The sequence below is a fragment of the Trachurus trachurus genome (assembly GCF_905171665.1).
Source record: "Trachurus trachurus genome assembly, chromosome: 23".
Lineage (NCBI taxonomy): Eukaryota > Metazoa > Chordata > Actinopteri > Carangiformes > Carangidae > Trachurus > Trachurus trachurus.
This window is the reverse complement of record NC_139912.1, coordinates 17,942,531-17,962,879: the sequence shown is the minus strand read 5'-3', so window position 1 is coordinate 17,962,879 and position 20,349 is coordinate 17,942,531. Positions and strand designations below refer to the sequence as shown.

General features: G+C 41.2%; 1 protein-coding gene across 1 annotated transcript; it reads right to left on the bottom strand.

Annotated features, from left to right (window-relative positions):
• Positions 1-826: 826 nt before the first annotated feature.
• On the bottom strand, positions 827-19,480 carry pik3cg (phosphatidylinositol-4,5-bisphosphate 3-kinase, catalytic subunit gamma). The gene is made up of 24 exons (XM_083999284.1): positions 19,331-19,480; positions 17,723-17,942; positions 16,547-16,718; positions 16,198-16,460; positions 15,649-15,735; positions 15,432-15,532; positions 14,860-15,029; positions 14,587-14,774; positions 13,581-13,688; positions 13,069-13,153; positions 12,541-12,982; positions 11,541-11,639; positions 11,301-11,436; positions 8,729-8,794; positions 8,450-8,593; positions 7,575-7,656; positions 7,247-7,350; positions 6,832-6,978; positions 5,291-5,381; positions 5,060-5,190; positions 4,335-4,446; positions 3,805-3,962; positions 3,560-3,641; positions 827-2,381 (listed from the first exon to the last, which is right to left on the bottom strand). The coding sequence occupies exons 2-24, from the start codon at positions 17,933-17,935 to the stop codon at positions 2,182-2,184; spliced, it is 3,381 nt and encodes a 1,126-aa protein (XP_083855410.1). The 5' UTR covers positions 17,936-17,942; positions 19,331-19,480; the 3' UTR covers positions 827-2,181.
• Positions 19,481-20,349: the final 869 nt, after the last annotated feature.

Genomic DNA, 20,349 nt, shown 5'->3' with positions numbered 1-20,349 from the left:
AATATGGACCTATATGTTTTTCATGATTTATGTTTTCTATATGTATATATATAGTATATAAGCGCAGAGGTATTTTAACACTTGAGAGAGTGAAAGCAAACCATGTAATGTCCCTGTGGCTTGTTTCTTTGTGCTTCAGGAAACCTGGGGCTAGAAGATGATTTACATTCAGAGTTATGGCACATAAAGACATAAACATGATCGTATGTGAAGGTCATGGTGCGATATGAACGTAAAGGAAATTATAAATGGGAGAAAACCCATTTTCATCTCGCTCCATTCAATGAACACCCTCATCACTCGTCAGAAGAGATTCTCCACAGTTCACAGCTGCAGCTGAGAGCATCAGCATTACTACGGCAACAGCGTAGAAAGAAAGAGGCCTCACTCACAGCTGCAGGGAGTGAAGAGCTTCATCCATCTAATCCAGTTAGACCCTCAACAGCCTCTACATGGAAACATACAACGCCGACACCTCACACCCACTGTGATGGGGAGACAGATTCAATCTGACAGAGAAGAAGCAAATTATAAGAGCCCTGTTTAGAAGGAAAGGGGCTGTGGTGTGGCGCCATCTGGTGGCAGCATTAGATATTTCAAGTTTATGCTCAAATAAATCCAATATGTAAAGGTGGAGGATCAGATGCCGGAGAGAGGGATGTGAAGTATTCCTGAGCTGATCTATGAAATACAAACTAACTCTGACCCACTGAAGGAAAAAACACTGAGTATTTATTGCACATAACTTTTTATTTTCCGACATTAAAGAGAAAAGCTAAAATGTTGAAATGATTTATTTGAATTATTCATTATTTTACTTCTCAGAATCAATGGTTGAAATATTTACAGGAACAAGGTTTTATTAAACAACGGAAAAGACAAAAACGATGGAAGGCTTTCTATCATTCTATCTTTAAATACTGATTTCTATCTGACACTTGTAGCTTTTATCTCCTGAATTCCTCTGAATATTCTGACAGGTTGTTACCTTTGTTTCTTAACTGCTGTGGTTTCATACATATATTTCCTTCAGAGTTACTGAGTGTAAACTTGTTGTTTTCAGTCTAAAATCACACCATAATGACGTTCACTTTGATGACATCACTTGGAATAAAAACACAGATTGTCCTTTAAGACGTGACAGCACTGACCAGCAAGTGCTAAATGTCATGGGCCTCAGTAGCATCACAATGTCTTCTACTATAAATTAGCTTCATTAACACACATTTTTGGAGTTAAAATTTCATGAGCACCAGGTTTGAAAGACACATAAAAACAGTCAGTGCAAACAAGAAGAAAGCTGTTGTTGGCATCTCGAACTCTCCATTCATATTCTATAAGCTTGACAAGGAGAGTCTGTTATATTACTCAGTAAAACCAAATATTCTAAACATTAAACTTTTTTTTTTTTTTTTTTTTACCAACTAGTAACAGCCAGATCCTCTCATCTTCAGTCTTGAGACAGTGCAGCTCCTCTTTAGGAAGACTAAAATAAACAGTGCCCAAAAGGACTTGAGACATGTAGAAACAGGAAGTAGAGGAGATGCAGAACTCCTCACTCATGTAAACAAGCTTTCTACTTCTATTTATTTAAAACCCCCATAATCTAAATGTCCATGTGTTTTTCATTATAAAAAGGTGCAGGTCCACACGGCTTTGATTTGGGGGCATTAAGAGATGTTGACTCTAAGCTTTAACATGCACTGTTTCATGTTCTGTAAAACTAAAAAGCTATAGAATCTAATTAGAGCCTAACTCCCCACAGGAGGACTACTTCATTCATATCTAATTATGTATTCTCACACAGACGGCTGATAAAAGTTATCTGTCTGAATCCAGTAAGACTTCAGAGTGACAGCAGAGGTAACTCTGACAGCAGGAAGACTTTTGATAACCACACTGAAAACTCTGGTTATCTTCATCATTAAATAAAATTAAGTTAATTAACTTCAGCAGGAGTGCAGTGTCACAGGTTAAAACCCTCCTTATCTTTACTCGCTTCATTGACCTGATGTTTTGCTTTAGTTTTAAACTTCTCTCTCTTTTTAAATGATGTTCCAAAAGTTTTACATCCAGTCTCATCCCAGGTTTTCATAATTCACCTGTCCTAATTAATCTCAGGTGACCTATGGTCTAATTGTAAAACTGTGAAGAGGAATGTTTTGACAATCTTCATCTTTCCTAAGTGGACCGTTTCTCCACCCCCTGCTTGATCCCCAGCACCAGGTGCACAAACCAGTTGATCTGAACCATCCAGCCTTTCTCCCTGCAGATCTCTATCTGGTCCAGGAGGTGTCGCTGGGCGTCGTCCTCGCTGCGGCCGACGGTCAACGCCTCGCGGATGTACTCTATGTCCTCCTTACTGGTCAGCTGGGGCATCCCTGTTCCACACACAAGAGTGAGCATCATTAAATACTGTACATCGAACTGTTTCAGCTCTTCTGTTACAAAACCATAGACAAAAAAGTTTTAAAACTGACATCCAAAAAGTCATAAATGAATTCCATGTAAATACATTTGGAATGACTCAATCAAGGTTTTTTGCTGCGGCTCTCAAGGTCACCTTACATCAAAACACACAGAAAATAAAGCAAGAAAAAACAATGAAAATACAAATAAACAAAATACAATGAAACCAGAATGTTATATATGATGAGAGGTAAGACAGTCTGATCAGGTAGATATGTTACAGTCAGGATGTCCTGTGGGAGTGTGTTCCAGAGGGGCAGAGTGGCTAAAAGATTTAACCTTTATTGATCATTTTTCTGTTTTGTTACAGCAGCAGCTTTAGCGGTTGGTCAGTCTGTTAGCTTTGTAACGCACTGGGACTCCAACAGGTGGCAGTGTAACCTGATAAAAGCACTGAAAAGAGTCAACTTACCTGCTCTGACTAGATTCAACACAACAGCACAGCACTCCAAACAACTACCCTGCAGTAATAATGACTACTGTATTACACAATCTAAAAACGAATTAATTAAATAACATTTTGTCATGTGACACAATTCAAACAGAGAAAATATATAGCGCCGCATTATGTAATAATGTAATAAATGTTCACCTCATGATGTAATAATGCCACATTTTGTAATAAAATTCTTGAACGCAAGATGTAATAAACTTTGCCGCATTTTGTAACAAGTTGTTACATAATGCACTAAATTATTACAAAAAGGTGTTGCATTTTTTTATTAAAAAAATGTAATAATTTGGTGCATTATGTAACAACTAAATGCGGCAAAGTTTATTACATACTGCGTTCAAGAATTTTATTACAAAATGTGGCAGAATATTACAAAATGCGGCGTTATTATATCATGGGGTTAACATTTATTACATAATTACATAATGCAGCGGCGCTACAAACCTCTTCAACAAGCTAAACCAGACAAACAGTCTAATAATATCAGAAACAGGCTGCGTTCACATTTAACGTGGCGTTGCAGATGGCCAAGTTATTTCAGTCTGTCAGAATTAATAAACACCAGCACAGTGAACAAGGTGGGAGGCGGGACTACACACAGCACACAGGCAACGACGTGAAGGACAGAAGTCGTACCTGTCATCAGCATCATGGAGAAAAGGATGATGAGGAGGTTGGTGTGGTGACGAAGAGCGAGGTAAGCCTTCACACACACGTCCTGCAACAGAGAACACAAACATTCTGTATAATATACTAAATATGTGGAGCTGAGACACATCTGGGCTGCTGTAACATCTTCTGGTGACCTTTCTGGTCTGTTTGTGCATGTGTGTATGTGTTTGACCTGCATGTATGTTCAAATAAAATACAGTTTTCTGCACCTGGAACTTTTGGAAGTGGGGGCTGCTTTTCTTTCCTGATGTTCCCATGACGTACAGGAAGTCTGGAGTGAGCACGAAGGGAACCCACTCCTTACTGATTCCCATGAAGCTCTTGTAATTCCCCAGGATGTGGCCGAAGTCAATGTGGAACAGATTCCCTGCAGAAACAAAAGGAGCTTAGTTTTTTTTGTTTATTTTTCCTGAGCTGCATGTCTGATTTGTTTCATATACAGAACATATGAGGCTCAGATCTTCCTGCAGCTACACACTAAAGATTAAGGTGATCGCTACCAGCCCTGACACAGCTGAAGCTCCAAGACGTCCCACTCTGTCCCACAACAAAACAGATAGCTGTAAGAATCCTACTGTCATCCTTGTCTACAAACACATGTCTCACCAAAACAAAATCAAAACAACATATTTAACAAATGTCCTTTATGAGCTGTTTTAGAGATTTACAGTGTGAGTTATTAGGAGCTTTGTTGTAGAGGGGGACTTTCTGTGCAGGTTGAGATGAACTATGTCAGTACCAGATTCAGTGATCATGATGTTGTCGTTGTGGCGATCCCCGATTCCCAGGACGTATGTGGCCACACAGTATCCGCCACATGAAAACAGGAACCTCTCCACAGCCTGCTGGAACTACACACACAGACAAACAAACTCTAGTTTAATCTTCACACCATCGGTCACTCCCACAGCTGAAACTGAGTCTTGACTGGTGCCAGAGCTGATGGGTTTTGGTTTGAAATGTCAGATTTGAATTTGATGAAATGGCTACTGTGTCCTTGTTGTTTCCTCTTCTATTAAATCAAAATGTCCACAGTTAATTTCAAATACAGAGCACAGCGCCTCTTCTTTCACTAAGTAGAGCTGAGAGATGAAGTAAACTTGCAAAGTAAACTAGTGCAGAAATGTTTACACAGAAACAGATACAGCCACTGGGGGTGCAGGTGTTGTGGCTAAAAGTAGTGTGTGTGTCTGTTTGTGTGTGTTTGTTCTGGTGACAGGAAAAACCCTGGGGGTTGCTGTCTTCCTGTCTGCCACAGCCACTTCCTCTAACGTTTGATAAAGCGAGCAACAGCTGGAGACAAAACTGCTCCATCAGCAGAGTCCGTGTTTCATTACTGTGTATTAAGTAGAGTGTTATGACTGGACAGTTGTGTTGCTGTTCAGAGGAATCCTCATGTTCCGACACATATTTGCATGTTATCAGGTCAGCTGACGGTCACCAGTGTGTGTGAGCCTGCTCTACCTTGTCCTCGCTCACACACTTGTCCCGCAGCCACTGATAGAGGATTTCATCTTTAAAAGCGCCGGTGCTTCCGACCACACTCTGCTGGATGTTAGCGATAGTGGTGGCATCCTTGACGATCTCAATCATCCCTACAGACAGAGAGAGGGAGAGAGAGAGATAGAGACGAGGTCAGGAGTGAGTATGGCAGACGGGCTGCAGTATTTGGACATATTGTTTGGTGTAGCAGACCTATTCTGTTCCCAGTGGAGATGCAGCCGTATGGTAACAGACAGAGGTCCAGAGACTCCGTCTCCCAGATGGACTCCATGATCAGCAGAATCTGAGGAAACAACAATGTAAACAATAAGAGAGTTTCCTCACTAATCTGTCAAGACAAGTCATGGCAACTGTAGTTGTAATATACTGTACATGTAGACACAGTGAGCTGACACCAAAGGGCAGCACAAATGACATCATCCATCCGTTGTTAACCTCACACACACACACACTTCACTCCTATGGTCAGTTTAGAGTGACAGTGGAAGGGTTAAATCTTTCTCCCAATAGAATAAAATAGAACATAATAGAAATACTTTGTCAACCTTTTTTTCCCTGACGGTAGTAACTGGGAACAGTGATGTAAGTAGAGGACGGATCTACGATTTTGTGACTCAACCGTTGCACTGCTCTGTCATAGTGACGGCACAGTTGAATTTGTTTGTGAAGTTTTAAGCAGTTTTGATTTTGTCTTTTGTCCTATTATGTCTTCCACAAACAAGCTTATCATAAATAAAGGATATTAAATGAGTGTGTGATGGGTGTAAAGTAAGAATTTAAATTTTTTGCGATTGATTTGAACGTGTTAAAATAATGCAGTGTTTTGTTTATGTGGTGTGGTGGCTGAGCTCTGACCTCAGAGCTGCACTGACTAAACCATTCAAAGACAATGTTGGATGTTGATGTGCTCACAGGGCTCATGTAAAATCATTAGTAGCTTGTTAATAATAATTAGTGTGTGAAATTCTAGCGCTCATAATCTAGCAGCAGCAGTGTGCAGCTACTGAACGAATGAAGGGGAAACTCAGGCTGTACTGTCCTTAATTTATTCAGGCTCCAGTTTGCAGAGCATCAAGTTTATTAAGAGGTTAGAAACCACAAAACTCACATATATTCTATTTATTATCTCTGAGAAACCTGGAGAAGAACTGATTAAGATGAAGTCCAGTATTTCTCATCTCTCCTTGTTCTGTTTTCATATTTGCATGGACTGCTGTCGGCCTTTTTGAAATTTACTTGAACTTAGTTGTTACTCATATCACTTATATTAGTACATATAAAAAATAATTGCCTAAGCTGATAATTTCAATGGCCTTGATGGTTTTGGAATTCAACTGCTTAAACATACTGGTTACTACTGTTAGTGCATATCAGAAATACACCTTTCAACCTGACAGTAAATTTTGATAGTCCTGATATGATGGTTTTAGTAGAAATTTGTGTTCATTGTTAATAGAAGATATATATATATATTTATATATTATATATATTAAACAATAGTATTTGAATTTGAATAAACTTCCATTATGTCAACTGATTTTATCAGAAGAAAAAAGGAATTATGTGATTAACTTGTTTTTGTTTTTTTAAATCACATTTGTTCAAATCAGTCATCAGACTTGGTGAGGTTTCTGACTGATGAAAGTAGAAACACATGTTTCTCAGTCACCTTCAGCTAAGACAACGGGACCTGAAGAGGAGGAGCTGGACACCAGTGAGTGGTTACCACTCACCTGCAGGATGAGCATGTCCTGTCTGAGGTCGTCGCCGTCTTTGAAGATGATGCCAATGGGGTCTTTGGACAGGGTGGTGGGGTCGGCCCTTTTAAACTGCAGCCACAGCGGCTTCTTCTTTGATGCCATCACTTTACACTGCTCAATCTGTACACAGACATGCATACTGAAATACAGTGATGACCTGCAGGGTGAAATCCATGTGGTGGGATGGAGCTGAACAACAGCTGCAGTTAAAACACTTGTTATCATTAGCCATGTTGTTTTCACCACTTCACTAATCAGGGAGTGGCCATTGGTGTCTATACAACTGTTTCCAAAAGTTTCTAAAAGTAGCATAACTAATGCTTTTTAAAACTAAAACATATCAAGCATGGGCGGAGCCTCAGTGTCCGCTTGTCTGTGTGTGTCTCACCATCAGGGCTCCAGCTCTCAGTCCAGGATCATAAGGAACTCTGAAACTCTCGGGCAGACCAGACGACTGCAGAGTCTCCAGCTTCTGACGCAACTGAAACACCACTGACACACAAACACACAGTTTTAGTTCCACTTTTTTGAATGTCTTTTATTAGAGTCTACAAACCAATGATGGATCAAGTTGTTCCACACCCTGAGCCTCATAATAAGTAGTACAGAAACAAATACTTTGTCATTCATGTTGTGTGCTCAGTCTAAGAGGAAAACCACTGTATGTGAATGTGTGACCCAGGTTATTGTGAACTCCGAAGGGCTGAGTTTCTCACCTTGTGCAGTGATGTCATATTTCTCAGCCGACGTGGCCTTCATCTCACGAGTGACTTTCTGCAGAGCCTCCGTCATCTCCACCTGCAGAGCAGCGGTACAGAAAGGTGTTAGCGTCGCACCCCGGAGAGCTGGCAGGAAGTGAGTGACAACTGCCTCTGAGCTTTATTGCACATGTTTCCATTGAAAAAGGAACCAAAACAAACAAATGACCAACAAGGCTGGAACTACAGTTTGCTGTGATTGTGATGAGCCATCAATCAACAATCTAACGAGGTACAACTGACGCCAATGACACTAAGTGGGGTGTGTGGGTTGGCTGTAGCTGTTGGAGGCATTGGCCCACCTTCCTCACTCACTCCCTGAACTCTGACCAGATAGGCCACCCATCAACCTGACCTGTGCAGGACCTGGACCAGAGCCTGTCAGACTGTTTGGGGTCTAGAACTGACTGCAGACATTTGGTTCATTCTTCTCAGCAGCATCTGTTTGCCCTGTTGCTCCTTTAGTTCTCATTTATACCTAATACTATATTATACTGCATTACACTTTATTCATTATATATGACAACCGCACAGTGGGGGATCTTTTGTATATAACTCAGCTGTTCACATTTTATTGGAGGCTTAAAGGGATAGTTCAGCTGTTTTGAAGTGGGGTTGTATTAGGCACAAATGGCCATTAAGTATAATATAGAGACCTTTCTACTGCAGATATTATACTTAATGGCCATTTGGACCTCATACAACCCCACTTCAAAAAAGATTAAAGTGCTTTAAGTGCTCATTTTCACACACTCCACTCTGCCCATTTTTGGATCAGCATGGGTATAGGGATGGCATATCCATATCTGTTTAAGTCTTTTCTTGGTACTCACCTGTTTCCTGAAGTCTTGCAGCATGCCCTCTCCACAGCCTCTCAGATAGGCCTCCAGCAGGACAGCATACCTTTGCTGGTAGTGCATGGACTGGGCGATCTCACTGCGCAGGAACCAGAAGAGGAAGTGACCGATACGCTTACTCTGTGCAGAGAGAGAGAGAGAGAGAGAGCACAAAGCCTGAGTTAATCGACATGGAGACACACAGAAATGACTGAGAACAAATATAGAAACCACAGAAACATACAACAGAAAGTGTGTGATAATGTAAAAACAGACCCTCAGAGCTCTCTTCAGCAGGAACCTCACAAGGGCACTGTCATGGTAGGGCTCAAACTTGACTGCCTGCAAGACACACACACACCTGTGATTAATACAAATACAAACAATATTTCCAAATTTCAATGCACATACATAAGCACATTTTTTAAAACATAAACACATAAAAACAGAGGCAGCTATTATTTTTGCTAAACTTTACCTGGATAATTCAAACAACATCAATGTTGATGTTAAAATAAGACGGTCTTTCATGGTTGTGACCCAGATACAGTTTTTTATTTTTACTTTTTATAGATGCCACAATTGAAGCTGCTGTGTCCATTTTCGATCAAGTCAAAGTTCAATGAAACATACAGACCAATAAAACAGAAGACATGGGGCTGCTTAGTTCACACATTTGTAAATAGCAGGAAGTGCAAGGCAAAATGTTTTAAGGCCTCGCAGACACAAAACACATTTCGAGTGGACGGTGAGAATTTCACAGGCGGCCTTTGACAGACTGAGGTCACACAGGTCACTGGTGTCAACGTGGTTCAGGAAGTAAAGGAAAACATTGAGCTTGTTGTGTTCACACAGGCCTGAACAATTCAGATAGTAACCGAGGGCAGCAGAGACGGGTTCAACGGTTCACAAACACACACACATACAAGCACACTGGCACACACACTGGAGGAACAGGAGGAACAACCAACAGCTGGTTTGCTGGGATGACTTTGGTTGCAGTGATACAAGAATGTGATCTGAAAAACAAAATCATTCTTTAAAAGTGTTTTAACTGTTGCCCTTAAATTCAGTTTAAGTGAATGAGTGTTTTGTTTAGTGGTGCATTGAAAATAGAGGGTTCCACCTAGAATACCTGCTGTGAGTCAGCGTGACCCACAGAGGATTTCTCTGCACATCACTCAGTTCCACAGGACAGCAGTATACAGAGAAAGGAGTCATTTTCCTATCAGACCAAAAGGCTCTTTGTTGGCCTCTGCTGATAATTCAAAGTGGTCATGCAAAGTTGAACCACAGAGTCAAATATAGGAACACATCAGGAGACAAACATGCAGCATGGATGTGCTCGGCTGCCTCTTTCCTCCGGCTTGTGAAATAATGAAACTGTGACACAGGCAGAGCGAGGCATTTGTTTCTGTCCTGTAATACAGACAGATGCAAGTCCACAAGTGATGTCAGAGAAAAAAACAATAGGAACTTAGAGTAATTATTGTGATTACTGTGAACACTGACAATCAGAGGTTAACCTGTAACAACAGGCCCACGTCAAACAGGTGTGCTGTCACTCATCACTTGGTCGGTGGGTGAAGAAATATGATATTTTCCTGCAACTTTTGTAACTTTGTGATGTCACAACAAAGCAGTCACTGCTCTCAGAGCTTCCTCTCTTCTAATTAGTTCACCGACCTGTTCTTACTAGAGCTCCAGAGAGAGCCGCAGAGAGGAGATGGAAAACTACACTCAGATGGTTTTTGGTTCTTAAAACCACAAATAGAAATAGAAATACAAAAATAAACGGTCGAGCAGTGCAGTGGTAATGTCCATAATACTGTATCTCTGACCGTTTATTTTTGTAAAGATGTCATCACAACAAGGAAAACGTGTTTGTTTCTGTGGCGGGGAGAGCAGGCGCTCTGCGATTGGATAGTAATGTCTTTCCAGGATGTTTCAGGTGAGTGATTACATGCAAAAACACAAAGTTTATACTGTTTATACTGTACACTATATGAGTTCAGTGGTGTGTCATAAGGATTCGAGTCATGTACCATAGATATTTAATTGTTTTTTGAGTGTTTGTTGTGGTTGAAAGAATTGCCCCCATAGTTTAGCGTTGTCGCTATCGTTAGCGCTGTCTCGCAATGGTGTAACTCCGGTTTGCTTGCATCAATTTTAGTCGCATTTCTTGCTCCCCCCAATACTGGGTGACCATCAGGAAAACAATTTAGGGGTCAAAAATGACTGGAATTCTCCTTTAAGCAGCAAAATGGAATTAAAAATGCTAATTTTAATGCCAATTTATGGTATTTTAAGAAATTATTACCAAGTGTTGGATTAGAAGACTGATATAACTCTTATATCTGTTTAAATGGCAAAATAAAGCTTGGCACAAAGACTGGAAACAGCTACCCCAGCACTGTCCAGTGGTTAAAAAAAACACAGAAAACTGATTATTATGATGTTATATTTTCTTTTTCCTGTCTTTATGCTGAGCTAAGCTAAGTGGCCACAGTAGAAAGCCAATGAATGAGTTTCCTTGATTTTTATAATTATACAGACTGGCTCCTTCACACATGATTATATAGTCATGATGACTGATTAATCAACATTTACGAGCATATTAACGCTGTAGCTGTTTGTAGTAAAGATAATATCTGTAATTGCTCATTTGAAACTTTGAAATGTTGTCAAAGAACCTAATTTACTGTGTTAACTCATGGGTTACTCTGTTTGACAGTGTTTTATCGAAGGTCACCTGTTACTGCAGTAACAGCTGTTTAATTGAGGTAGTGAAGAAAAAATACTACCAATACTACTACTAACAAGTGAGAGGAAAAAAGAGGAGACTGACCTGTACGAGCTGCAGGAGGTATCTGAGCACATCGTCGTCCTCCAGAGTCTCCAGCTTCCTGACAGCCATGGAGCGAACCTGAGCATCAGAGTAGTGACAGTCCAGCAGCTGCATGGCCAGACCCACATCCAGACCACTGAACAGGAACGACAGGAGCGCAGGGGATGAGACAGTGGGCCCGCTGAGGACACAGACTGTACTTACTGTACATGTAGTGGCAGTATGAGAAGCCTTTTTTACCTGCTGTCCCAGGCACTGCTGCGCTCCAACAGACGGTGCGTTGCCAGAACATCTTCCTGTTTCCCCCATCTGACTGAGCCCAGCAGCTTTGGGTAGGCTCTGGGGACAGGGACGGATTATTGAGTGATAATAAACAAAGTCATGATATAATAATAATATCTGTAGTCCATTTTATTTTGAATCCACCTTTTTCTGAACCAGGTCGAAGCCGGTTTTGCTCTTCCGGTGGAATCGTATGTTTACGTTTCCATGCTTTTAGTAGCTGTCACAGTTGTTATAAACGCATGGATCTATTAACGGCAGCTTTTAACAATGGATATCACAGGACATTTGTGTGATATCATTGTTAAAGGGATAGTTCAACATTTTGGCAAATTGGGCGGTTCGTTACCTTTAATTGTCAGTGCAAGCTATTTTTAGAACCGCAGAGCAGAGCCGTGAGCTGCTCAGAGCTACGCTGCGGAGGCTCATGGGATTTCTTGGTTTCCCTCATCAAATACACAATCCAACAACTCCAAAACGCTCTGGTGGACAAGTTGTAACCTGCACATTCACCACACCATGAGATAATAATGGAATGAGACAGAGTTGTTCTCGAGGTAAATTCATGCAAAACCGCTGAGGCGCATTCCCTTCAAGAAGTCTCTGCATTTGCCTCGAAAACAACTCTGTCTCGTAACGTTCTGTTATTATCTCATAGCTGAGTTCGATGAGGGAAACCAAGCGTAACGTAGCTCTGAGCAGCTTGCGGCTCTGTTCCGCCGTTCTAAAAATAGCTTGCTCCGATATTTAAAGATTACAAACCTACTCCTAAAACTATAGGGATTATGGCAATGGGCCAATTTGCCAAAATGTTGAACTATCCCTTTAAAAGCCAGCGTTAACACATCCATGCGATTATGACAGCTACTGAAACCATGGAAACATAAGCATACAATTCCACCAGAAGAGCAAAGCCAGCTTCCGTTTGTGAAGTTCGGATAGAAGATGATATGAATACCTGGGGTCGCGCATACACTCCTGTCTGAAGTGCCAGAGCAGCTCTTTGTCCTCAGGACTGAGTGGATGCAGAGGGTCGGTCGCTACGATGGCCTCAAACTGTTTCTTCAGATGGTTGGGCATCTCTCTCTGGCCTCGCTCTCCTCCCTCGGCTTCCTCGCCCCCGGCCGCCACGTCCCGGCTCACGTCGCGGCTAACGTCGCGGCTCTTGGGCAGGACCACGGGGTAACAGTACTTGTCCAGTAAAATGGCGATAGCCATGGAGGAGGCCTTGTCCGGGTTGGTCGCCGAAGTGAGCTTGTCGGCGTTGATGCTGCTGCTGCTCTCCTCGCTCTTCTCTGGCATTTTCCACATGTGGAGGATGAACTCGCCCTGGCGGAGCAGAGAGCGGTGGTCGATGAGCAGCAGGTTGACGTAGTACAGGAGACGGCTCTTGGTCTTTCCTGAAAGACGGACGGACACACAGACAGAGATGAGCCTCGGGCCGTAAGCTGATAACTTGCGTGCGATCTGTGAGCAGAGACCTCACCCTCATGGCTGCCTCCTCCTGCTGTGCTGTCCTGGTAGGAGCTGCCCTTGGAGTTTGGTGTCTGAGCTTGCTTCCCACAGACCACCTGCATCGTGTAAAAGAACACATGATTCAAGATTCATTCGTCCGTCTCCCTGACACCAGAGCATGCTCCCCGTGTGTGTCTGTGTGTGTGTGTGTGTGTGTGTGTGTGTGTGTGTGTGTGTGTGTGTGTGTGTGTGTGTGTGTGTGAGTGAGTGAGTGAGTGAGTGAGTGAGTGAGTGAGTGAGTGAGTGAGTGAGTGAGTGAGTGAGTGAGTGAGTGAGTGAGTGAGTGAGTGAGTGAGTGAGTGAGTGAGTGAGTGAGTGAGTGAGTGAGTGAGTGAGTGAGTGAGTGAGTGAGTGAGTGAGTGTGTGTGTGTGTGTGTGTGTGTGTGTGTGTGTGTGTGTGTGTGTGTGTGTGTGTGTGTGTGTGTGTGTGTGGAGAGTGGTTAAAACCTTTGGACCAGCTTTGAATGGAATGTGTGAGTTTACCTGGAGGTTGAGGCGCGCCCCCTTCGGCAGGTCCCTGATCTTAATGTTGAACTCCAGCCAGCAGTTCCACAGCACTTCCTCATTGAAGGTTTTGGAGGTTGTCCTCTCCTAAAGAAATAGGGGTTTAAATGATAATTGTATAAATAACAATTAATAATGCTAAATTCAGGGTTAATCTATGCTGTCTCTGTTGAACAGACGTTGCTTTATGATATCATTAGTTATAAAACCAACACATAACATACGTGTCAGTTCTGAGACTTGCAACTTTTCTTTCACTTCCCACTTCTTTGTATTATCACTTTCTTTCACTGTGTTTTATTTCCACCATGTCTAACCTGTGTTATTGTTATCTTATATTGTATTATTATATATTACTAATTCATGTCTACCAATTCTGATGTCAAACAAATTGTAACTTTGTTTTATTCTGTATAAAAGTTCATTCTTTTTTTAGTTCATTATTGTGTAATGTCCTTTGTGGTTAGTGGTGCAGTGTGCCTTTCCCCTGAAGTATTTAAATGAGCCCCACACGCGATACATCCTGTAATCCAGCGTTACTGCTTTTAATTTTATCTGACTGGTATCAGTTTATGACTGAGTCACCAATCGCAGCTGAATGATGCATTCAACTATGAGCAGTGCAGTCTGGGGGTAGTTTTACTAGAAGTAGAAATACTGCAAGGAAACAGCTGTAACCAAGGTTACACTTAATTAAGGCATCAAATCATTTTAAAATACTGCAGTTAGAATGACGGAACAAAAAAGAGCAGCCACAGTGTCACTCTTTGTCTTTCCTCTTTGTGTTTTCCTCGAGAACAAGATTAAACATCATACTTAACAAGTTCAGCTGCTTCTATTCAAAATACATGACAGACGGAGCTGGATAAGATGTAAATCTATCTAATCTAAATCTAAATAAAATAAACTAAACTAAACTAAACACCATCCATAAAATATTTTGCATGCTTTAAGTTAAAAACAGGTCCATGTATGTGATCCTGACCTGGGCTAGGAGCTGCTGGCCATGGAAGATGCTGGCCTCTATGAAGACAATGAGCTCTGGGATCTTGGGCAGGGACGGGATGTCAATACCCAGAACCTTCACCCTGAACTTCCTGTTACAGTCCCACATGGAGACGGTGAACACCCGCTCATGGTCTTTCTCATCGATGGTCAGCTGCTCGTGGGTACCTGGAGAAAAACAAAGGTTAGCAGAGTACGTCAGGAAGTTGACCACATTAATAACGGAGCCTTCCACCTCGGCTCAAGTGGTTACCTGCGACCCCGGTGCAGTCGTCCACTTGGGCCCAGTCCTCCCTCTGGACCAGATCCTGGTCAGGATCGGGTGGCGTCTCCAGAACAAGGTGGATCTCCTCACTGTTCTTCATACACTGGCGGATCCAGTTGAAGTTCTGCAGTGGCTTTTCCCCGTACAGGTACTCCTCCCTGTGTAGACACACACTGAGGAGGTTACTGTCATAAACTAGTGATAACTATCTGCTGTATAACATCATCTATCATTCTAAACTTTTTATCGATATTCATGACATTTTTTCTTTGTAATTCACTTTCTATTAGTTTTCAACAAGAAAAGACATACAGTACATAGTATACCACACCACAAGTCTAAACCAGGCCCAAACAGAGCATCTACAAACAAAACAAAAACAAAGACAAACAAACGTGCAGAGGGAGCCCAACAGAGACCGTATACGTAGCTACACCTAGAATGCAGACTGGTGACAGGAGTTAACCGTAAGGGTGCAGATATCACGGTTTTATCCCCATTTCACACACTGGACCTTTAAGTAACTCAGGTGTGACTAGATGTTTAATCATCTGACGTACCTTCCACACACACGTAGCACATAATCCGCCTCACACATGTTTTCAGGGATACCCAGCAGAACTCTCTTATTGGCCATCTTGGTGAAAAAAATTGCCAGCACCTAAAAAAAGATGCAGAACAGTCAGAAAACAGTTGAGAAAACTGAGCAGTAATAGGAGAGGAAGTAGTTAAACACATAGATCAAGTCCTGTTCATCACAGCATCTGTGCACTGTACCTGTGCTGGTGTGTCATCAATGGACACCTTGATGGTCTGACTGGCCGTGTTGATGTGGATCACCACCAAGATTTGACTGTTACCGACCTGAGAGGAACATGGGACAAAATGAGAAGGAATGAAAAGATTGGACGAGTAAAATGAATGATTGAATTAATCAAGTGCACTGTTTATTTAATATATACAGCTATTCAAAGTCTCTCACTCTCTCCTCCCTCATCCCTTCTTTCTCTTCACAAATCCCCCCCCACCACACAACCAAAGCCATGCTGCATTGAGGGATTCTTCATGTTAAAGGGAGTTTTTCCTGCCACCATTGCCAAGTGTAGCTTTTTTTATGCCTTGCCTTGAAATAATTATGATGCTGCTGTATGGATAAAATCAATTTGAAATGAAAACAGGTACATATTCCAGCTTTTGTATTCATTTCAAAATATCCTCCATATCCATTCTAAGTCGAAGCAAAGAGTGTGTCACACCTGAAAACCTTTACTGCCATGCATCAGGCATGAGTGCATGAATTGGTACAAATATCACAATAACACACACCTTGCTGAGCAGGTGCTCAGGCACTGGCTTGCGGGTCACCCAGGGGTCCATGGAGTAGAGCTTTGGGTCCCGGTCAGACAGCTCGATGCGTCGCGGAGTCAGCAGCTTCCTGCGGGTGAACTCCAGCTCGTCGTCGTGCACGTTGCTGACATCGGTCACGTCGTAGCCGATCAGATAGTTCAGGTAACGCTGGTACTGCAGGGACTCGTCTGAGGGCTGGGGGCGGGGCACCAGCTGGATCCGCCCCACGTCTTTCTTCAGGGCTGTTGGGATAAAAAACAGACGTGCTCGTGGTTACTCAGCTTCCTCCTGAGTCCGGGACGCGACAGCACCCATCACTGGTCCGTACCTCTCCAGTAGCGAATGCAGTCGAGCGTCTGGAAGACCTGATGCTTGTCATAGATCTCACACATGTTGCCTTTCTTCTGGTAGAGCAGGATGCAGTGGTCCGGGGAAAACCGCTGGTAGAACTCGGGACAGAGGTTTGACGTCACCGCCTTCAGCCACACCTGAGCTTTCACCTAGAAGGCAACAAGTATCCATGAAACTGTGTCAACATTCATTCTGCCAAATGAGTGCCATTTGCTTGTTGTAACTCTTCAAAATAAACTTAATTTTTCATTCCATTTCAACATAGAATTTAGTAATATACACATTTACTCCTTCAAAATGAGTACTGGTCAATCTCAGGCTACTTTATTGAATGTATGGCAAGTTGATGATCATTGCATTTTCTTCCTGTGCTGTTATCAAAACTCAAATGCCATTCTGAATTTCCCTCCTAGGGATTGATAAAGTACTTTCTATTCTTTTCTAGAGTAACAACAATGAGTTTTTAGCATAAAATTGGCAATTGTGTGAAATCTAGCCACATAGATTCTCACACATCTATGCTAATAGCTTGAGCACACAGAGTACATTCTTAAGATTTAACTGAATATTTTACTTTTACTACAACTCTGAGATTTACCGTCTCTGACACAGCTACAATATCATTACATTTAATAGAAAATAAATGAGAGAACTTTCTTTTGGTCTTCCCATGACTTTCAGAAGATCCAAATGATGTCTGCTTAACATGTCATTGGTGGAATGTTACAACATTTTCAGAGGGGGGAATGTGTTTGGCACTGAGTGGAAACCTGGGGACTCGACTAAAATGTGAATTTAAACCAAAATATAATGAAGTTTTTATAGAAAAAAGTTTTTTTTTTCAAGTGTAGATAGAATATAAAGTCACACTTAGCTAAAAAAAAAAATTGTATTTATTTATTTTTATTTTATTCATGATTGTGGAAAAATGTATCAGTGTTTAAGATACCTTTTTATAATTCTTAAAAAATATATCTTTAATTTCTACAATAATTCATGTGTATGGTGCTTTGTTTAATAATAAAATGTAATCTATAATATATTATTACTTGTTTTTATACATTTAATATGCCAGGGACGGAAATGGCACTCATTCAGCGGAATCGTCTGACATAGTATATTAAAAAATGGCGGTGAGTAGTAAATAAGAAACCTGTTCTACGGTCCAGTTTCCAGCCACCTCCAGCAGCAGACTGTCAGGGCTGTTCCCGCCCCGCGCCACAGTGGGCAGGACGAACTCCACGTTGATCTGGTCCATGGAGGTGCCAGAGGATGACGTGATGGGCTTCTTCCTCCTCCTCCTCCGGGTCTCTTCTCGCAGGACTTTAGGCTCTTCGTCGCTCACTTGGATCTGCTGCTCATCCATCGCCTAGCTGGAGGGGGATGAGACGAAAGAAGAGGAAAATACTCTAAGCTGTTTCTTGTGATCATATCTCATATTTCTCTAAGGCAGATTACATACAGACAAGTTAAACGAGTTGCAAGCCTATGATTTACACTGATAGATATCAGTATTACAAGCCTCCTGTTTGTCAGAAAACACTGATCTGTGACTCCTAACCTTCAGGGCTAGCATGAATAACCTCTTTTAATTTTATTATTAGCACCTCCAGTAACAAGGAATCCACATGAAATCTTGTTTCTAGGGTCTGATGTATTACTTCAAAGCTGGGATGCTGCGATAAAAATTGCTCTAAAAGAGAGAAACTGCTGCAGTACAAACATTACTAAAAACTATTTTCATTCTTGGTGAGTCAGATGATCATTTCCTCTATTACCCAATAGATGTTCAAATTGTTCACATCATAATTCCCTACAAATGAAGCCATTTGAGGTCTTTTTTTGTCTGAGCAACAGTTCAAATATATTCAGTTTGAGAGCTGAGACTGTTTACAGAAGTCCTGACAACTTGATAAAGAACCTCGACCCAATTTATAATCAACATTTTATCAATGCGGAACTTTTGAAATCAAAATAGTAATTAAAATAGTTGATGAATGTTCTTTCCGTGGGCTAGTCAATTCATTTATGGACATATTATTGAAGCAGAAGTTAGAAGGCTTATTTTGACACCATGAATGAAAATGTTGGATTTGAATACTGTAGGGTTAGTAGGGCTTTTGTTTGGCTCCAAGCATTACCAACTATACAAAGCTGAACCTCTCTTTATAGATAAGGTACAATGGTACTTTGTCAGACATGTTAGACATGAAAATATAATGTGAAGATTAGCTACATTTAAAAATGTTATCTTACACTGTCAGTCTCCACTGGAGCATCTGTTCAAAACTATTTTAGAATAGGTTATGTTTTGTCTTTAATTCATTGGGAATAATACATTTGGCATTAATATACTTATAACAATAATAACAGTGTCAGATAGCAAGCATCACCTAAAGTGACTGTAGTGTTGTGAGTCTGAGTTATACAGCTTCTTCTGTCACAGCAGCAGAGGAAGTTTAGAAAAGCAGGAAGCAAAAGTCGATACAGCGTGAATGTTGCTAAAACTGCGCCGACTGTTCACAGTCTGTCTGCCGTTCAAACAACCGTGTTATAATGATGACCGTGAGTCTGTATCTGTGTTCAAACGGACGGTAACAAGTCTGAGAGGAGAAAATTCAACTTGTCAACTGAGCCACAGAGGAGCGGGGTCACTGTGTGGTGGATGTAACGGTACAGCTGCCATAATTATCCAAACGACAGGCGTCACTTTAGTTACACTTTGTTAAACTTAGACAAAAAAGTCAGTTTTATGACTCACCAATGAAGGCAGACGCAGCAGGCGACAAAACCCGGAGCTGAGGACGAAAGCTTCGGCATTTATGCTGACTGAAGAGACCAACGAGCAGGGAAACTGAGCTCAGTTTGGGAGCAGTCTAATGAAGGAAACGCTGTCTCGTCAGGAAAGTTGTTGAACTCACCGGCTAACTTCATGAGAGCGCAACAGAACTACACTTCCGGTTTCTCTCCAAAGTAAAATACACGCACTTAAACTTGTCTCGATTTTATATTATTTTTTTAAGGATGTAGAGTTATGCGTCTGAGCCGTGGATCACTTTTGCATGATGTTAAATATGCTAAATTTACATTATGTTTATTTTCCAGAAATTTTAGCCTATATTGTTGAATGATGATAATAGTAGCCTAATTATACTATCTATTTGAAAAATATTAATTAGCCTACATAAAATATTAATTAGCATACATTAAATATTAATTAGCATACATAAATATAGTAATAGCCTATATTAATAATATAAAATGTAAATGATATATATATTTCTTTTTATTATGATTTTGACGGTCTTGAACGTTGTAATCAAGTCTAGCTTGATATATCCGGTAATGTAGCTCTACTCTAAACAGTTAGGAGCAGTGAACTCATCTTTATATTTTCAGTTCCTAGACCAGACCGCTTTCATCGTTTTTACAACCAAATTTAACTCAAGATCACTGTTTGCCATTTATTGATGAGGTGTTAGAGCTCCTCAGTGGCCAGTGGAGGATATGTTGAATTTTAGATGGCATAACCTCCCTTTTTATGTTCTTTCGCAGGATTGTGTTATTCAAATGTAGTAAAAAAAAAAAAAAAAAAAAATTACAGCCTGATTCGGGTTGCTTCAATGCGTCCATGTCATAGACTGTATGGTCCATGTAGGCTACTTTTGTCATTGTCACAGATGGGAAGTAAAGGATATTAGCTCAAACCAGATGACAATCACATCATAAAATGTCTTGACATTATGCAACTTCACTATCCGCCATGACACACAGGAGAAC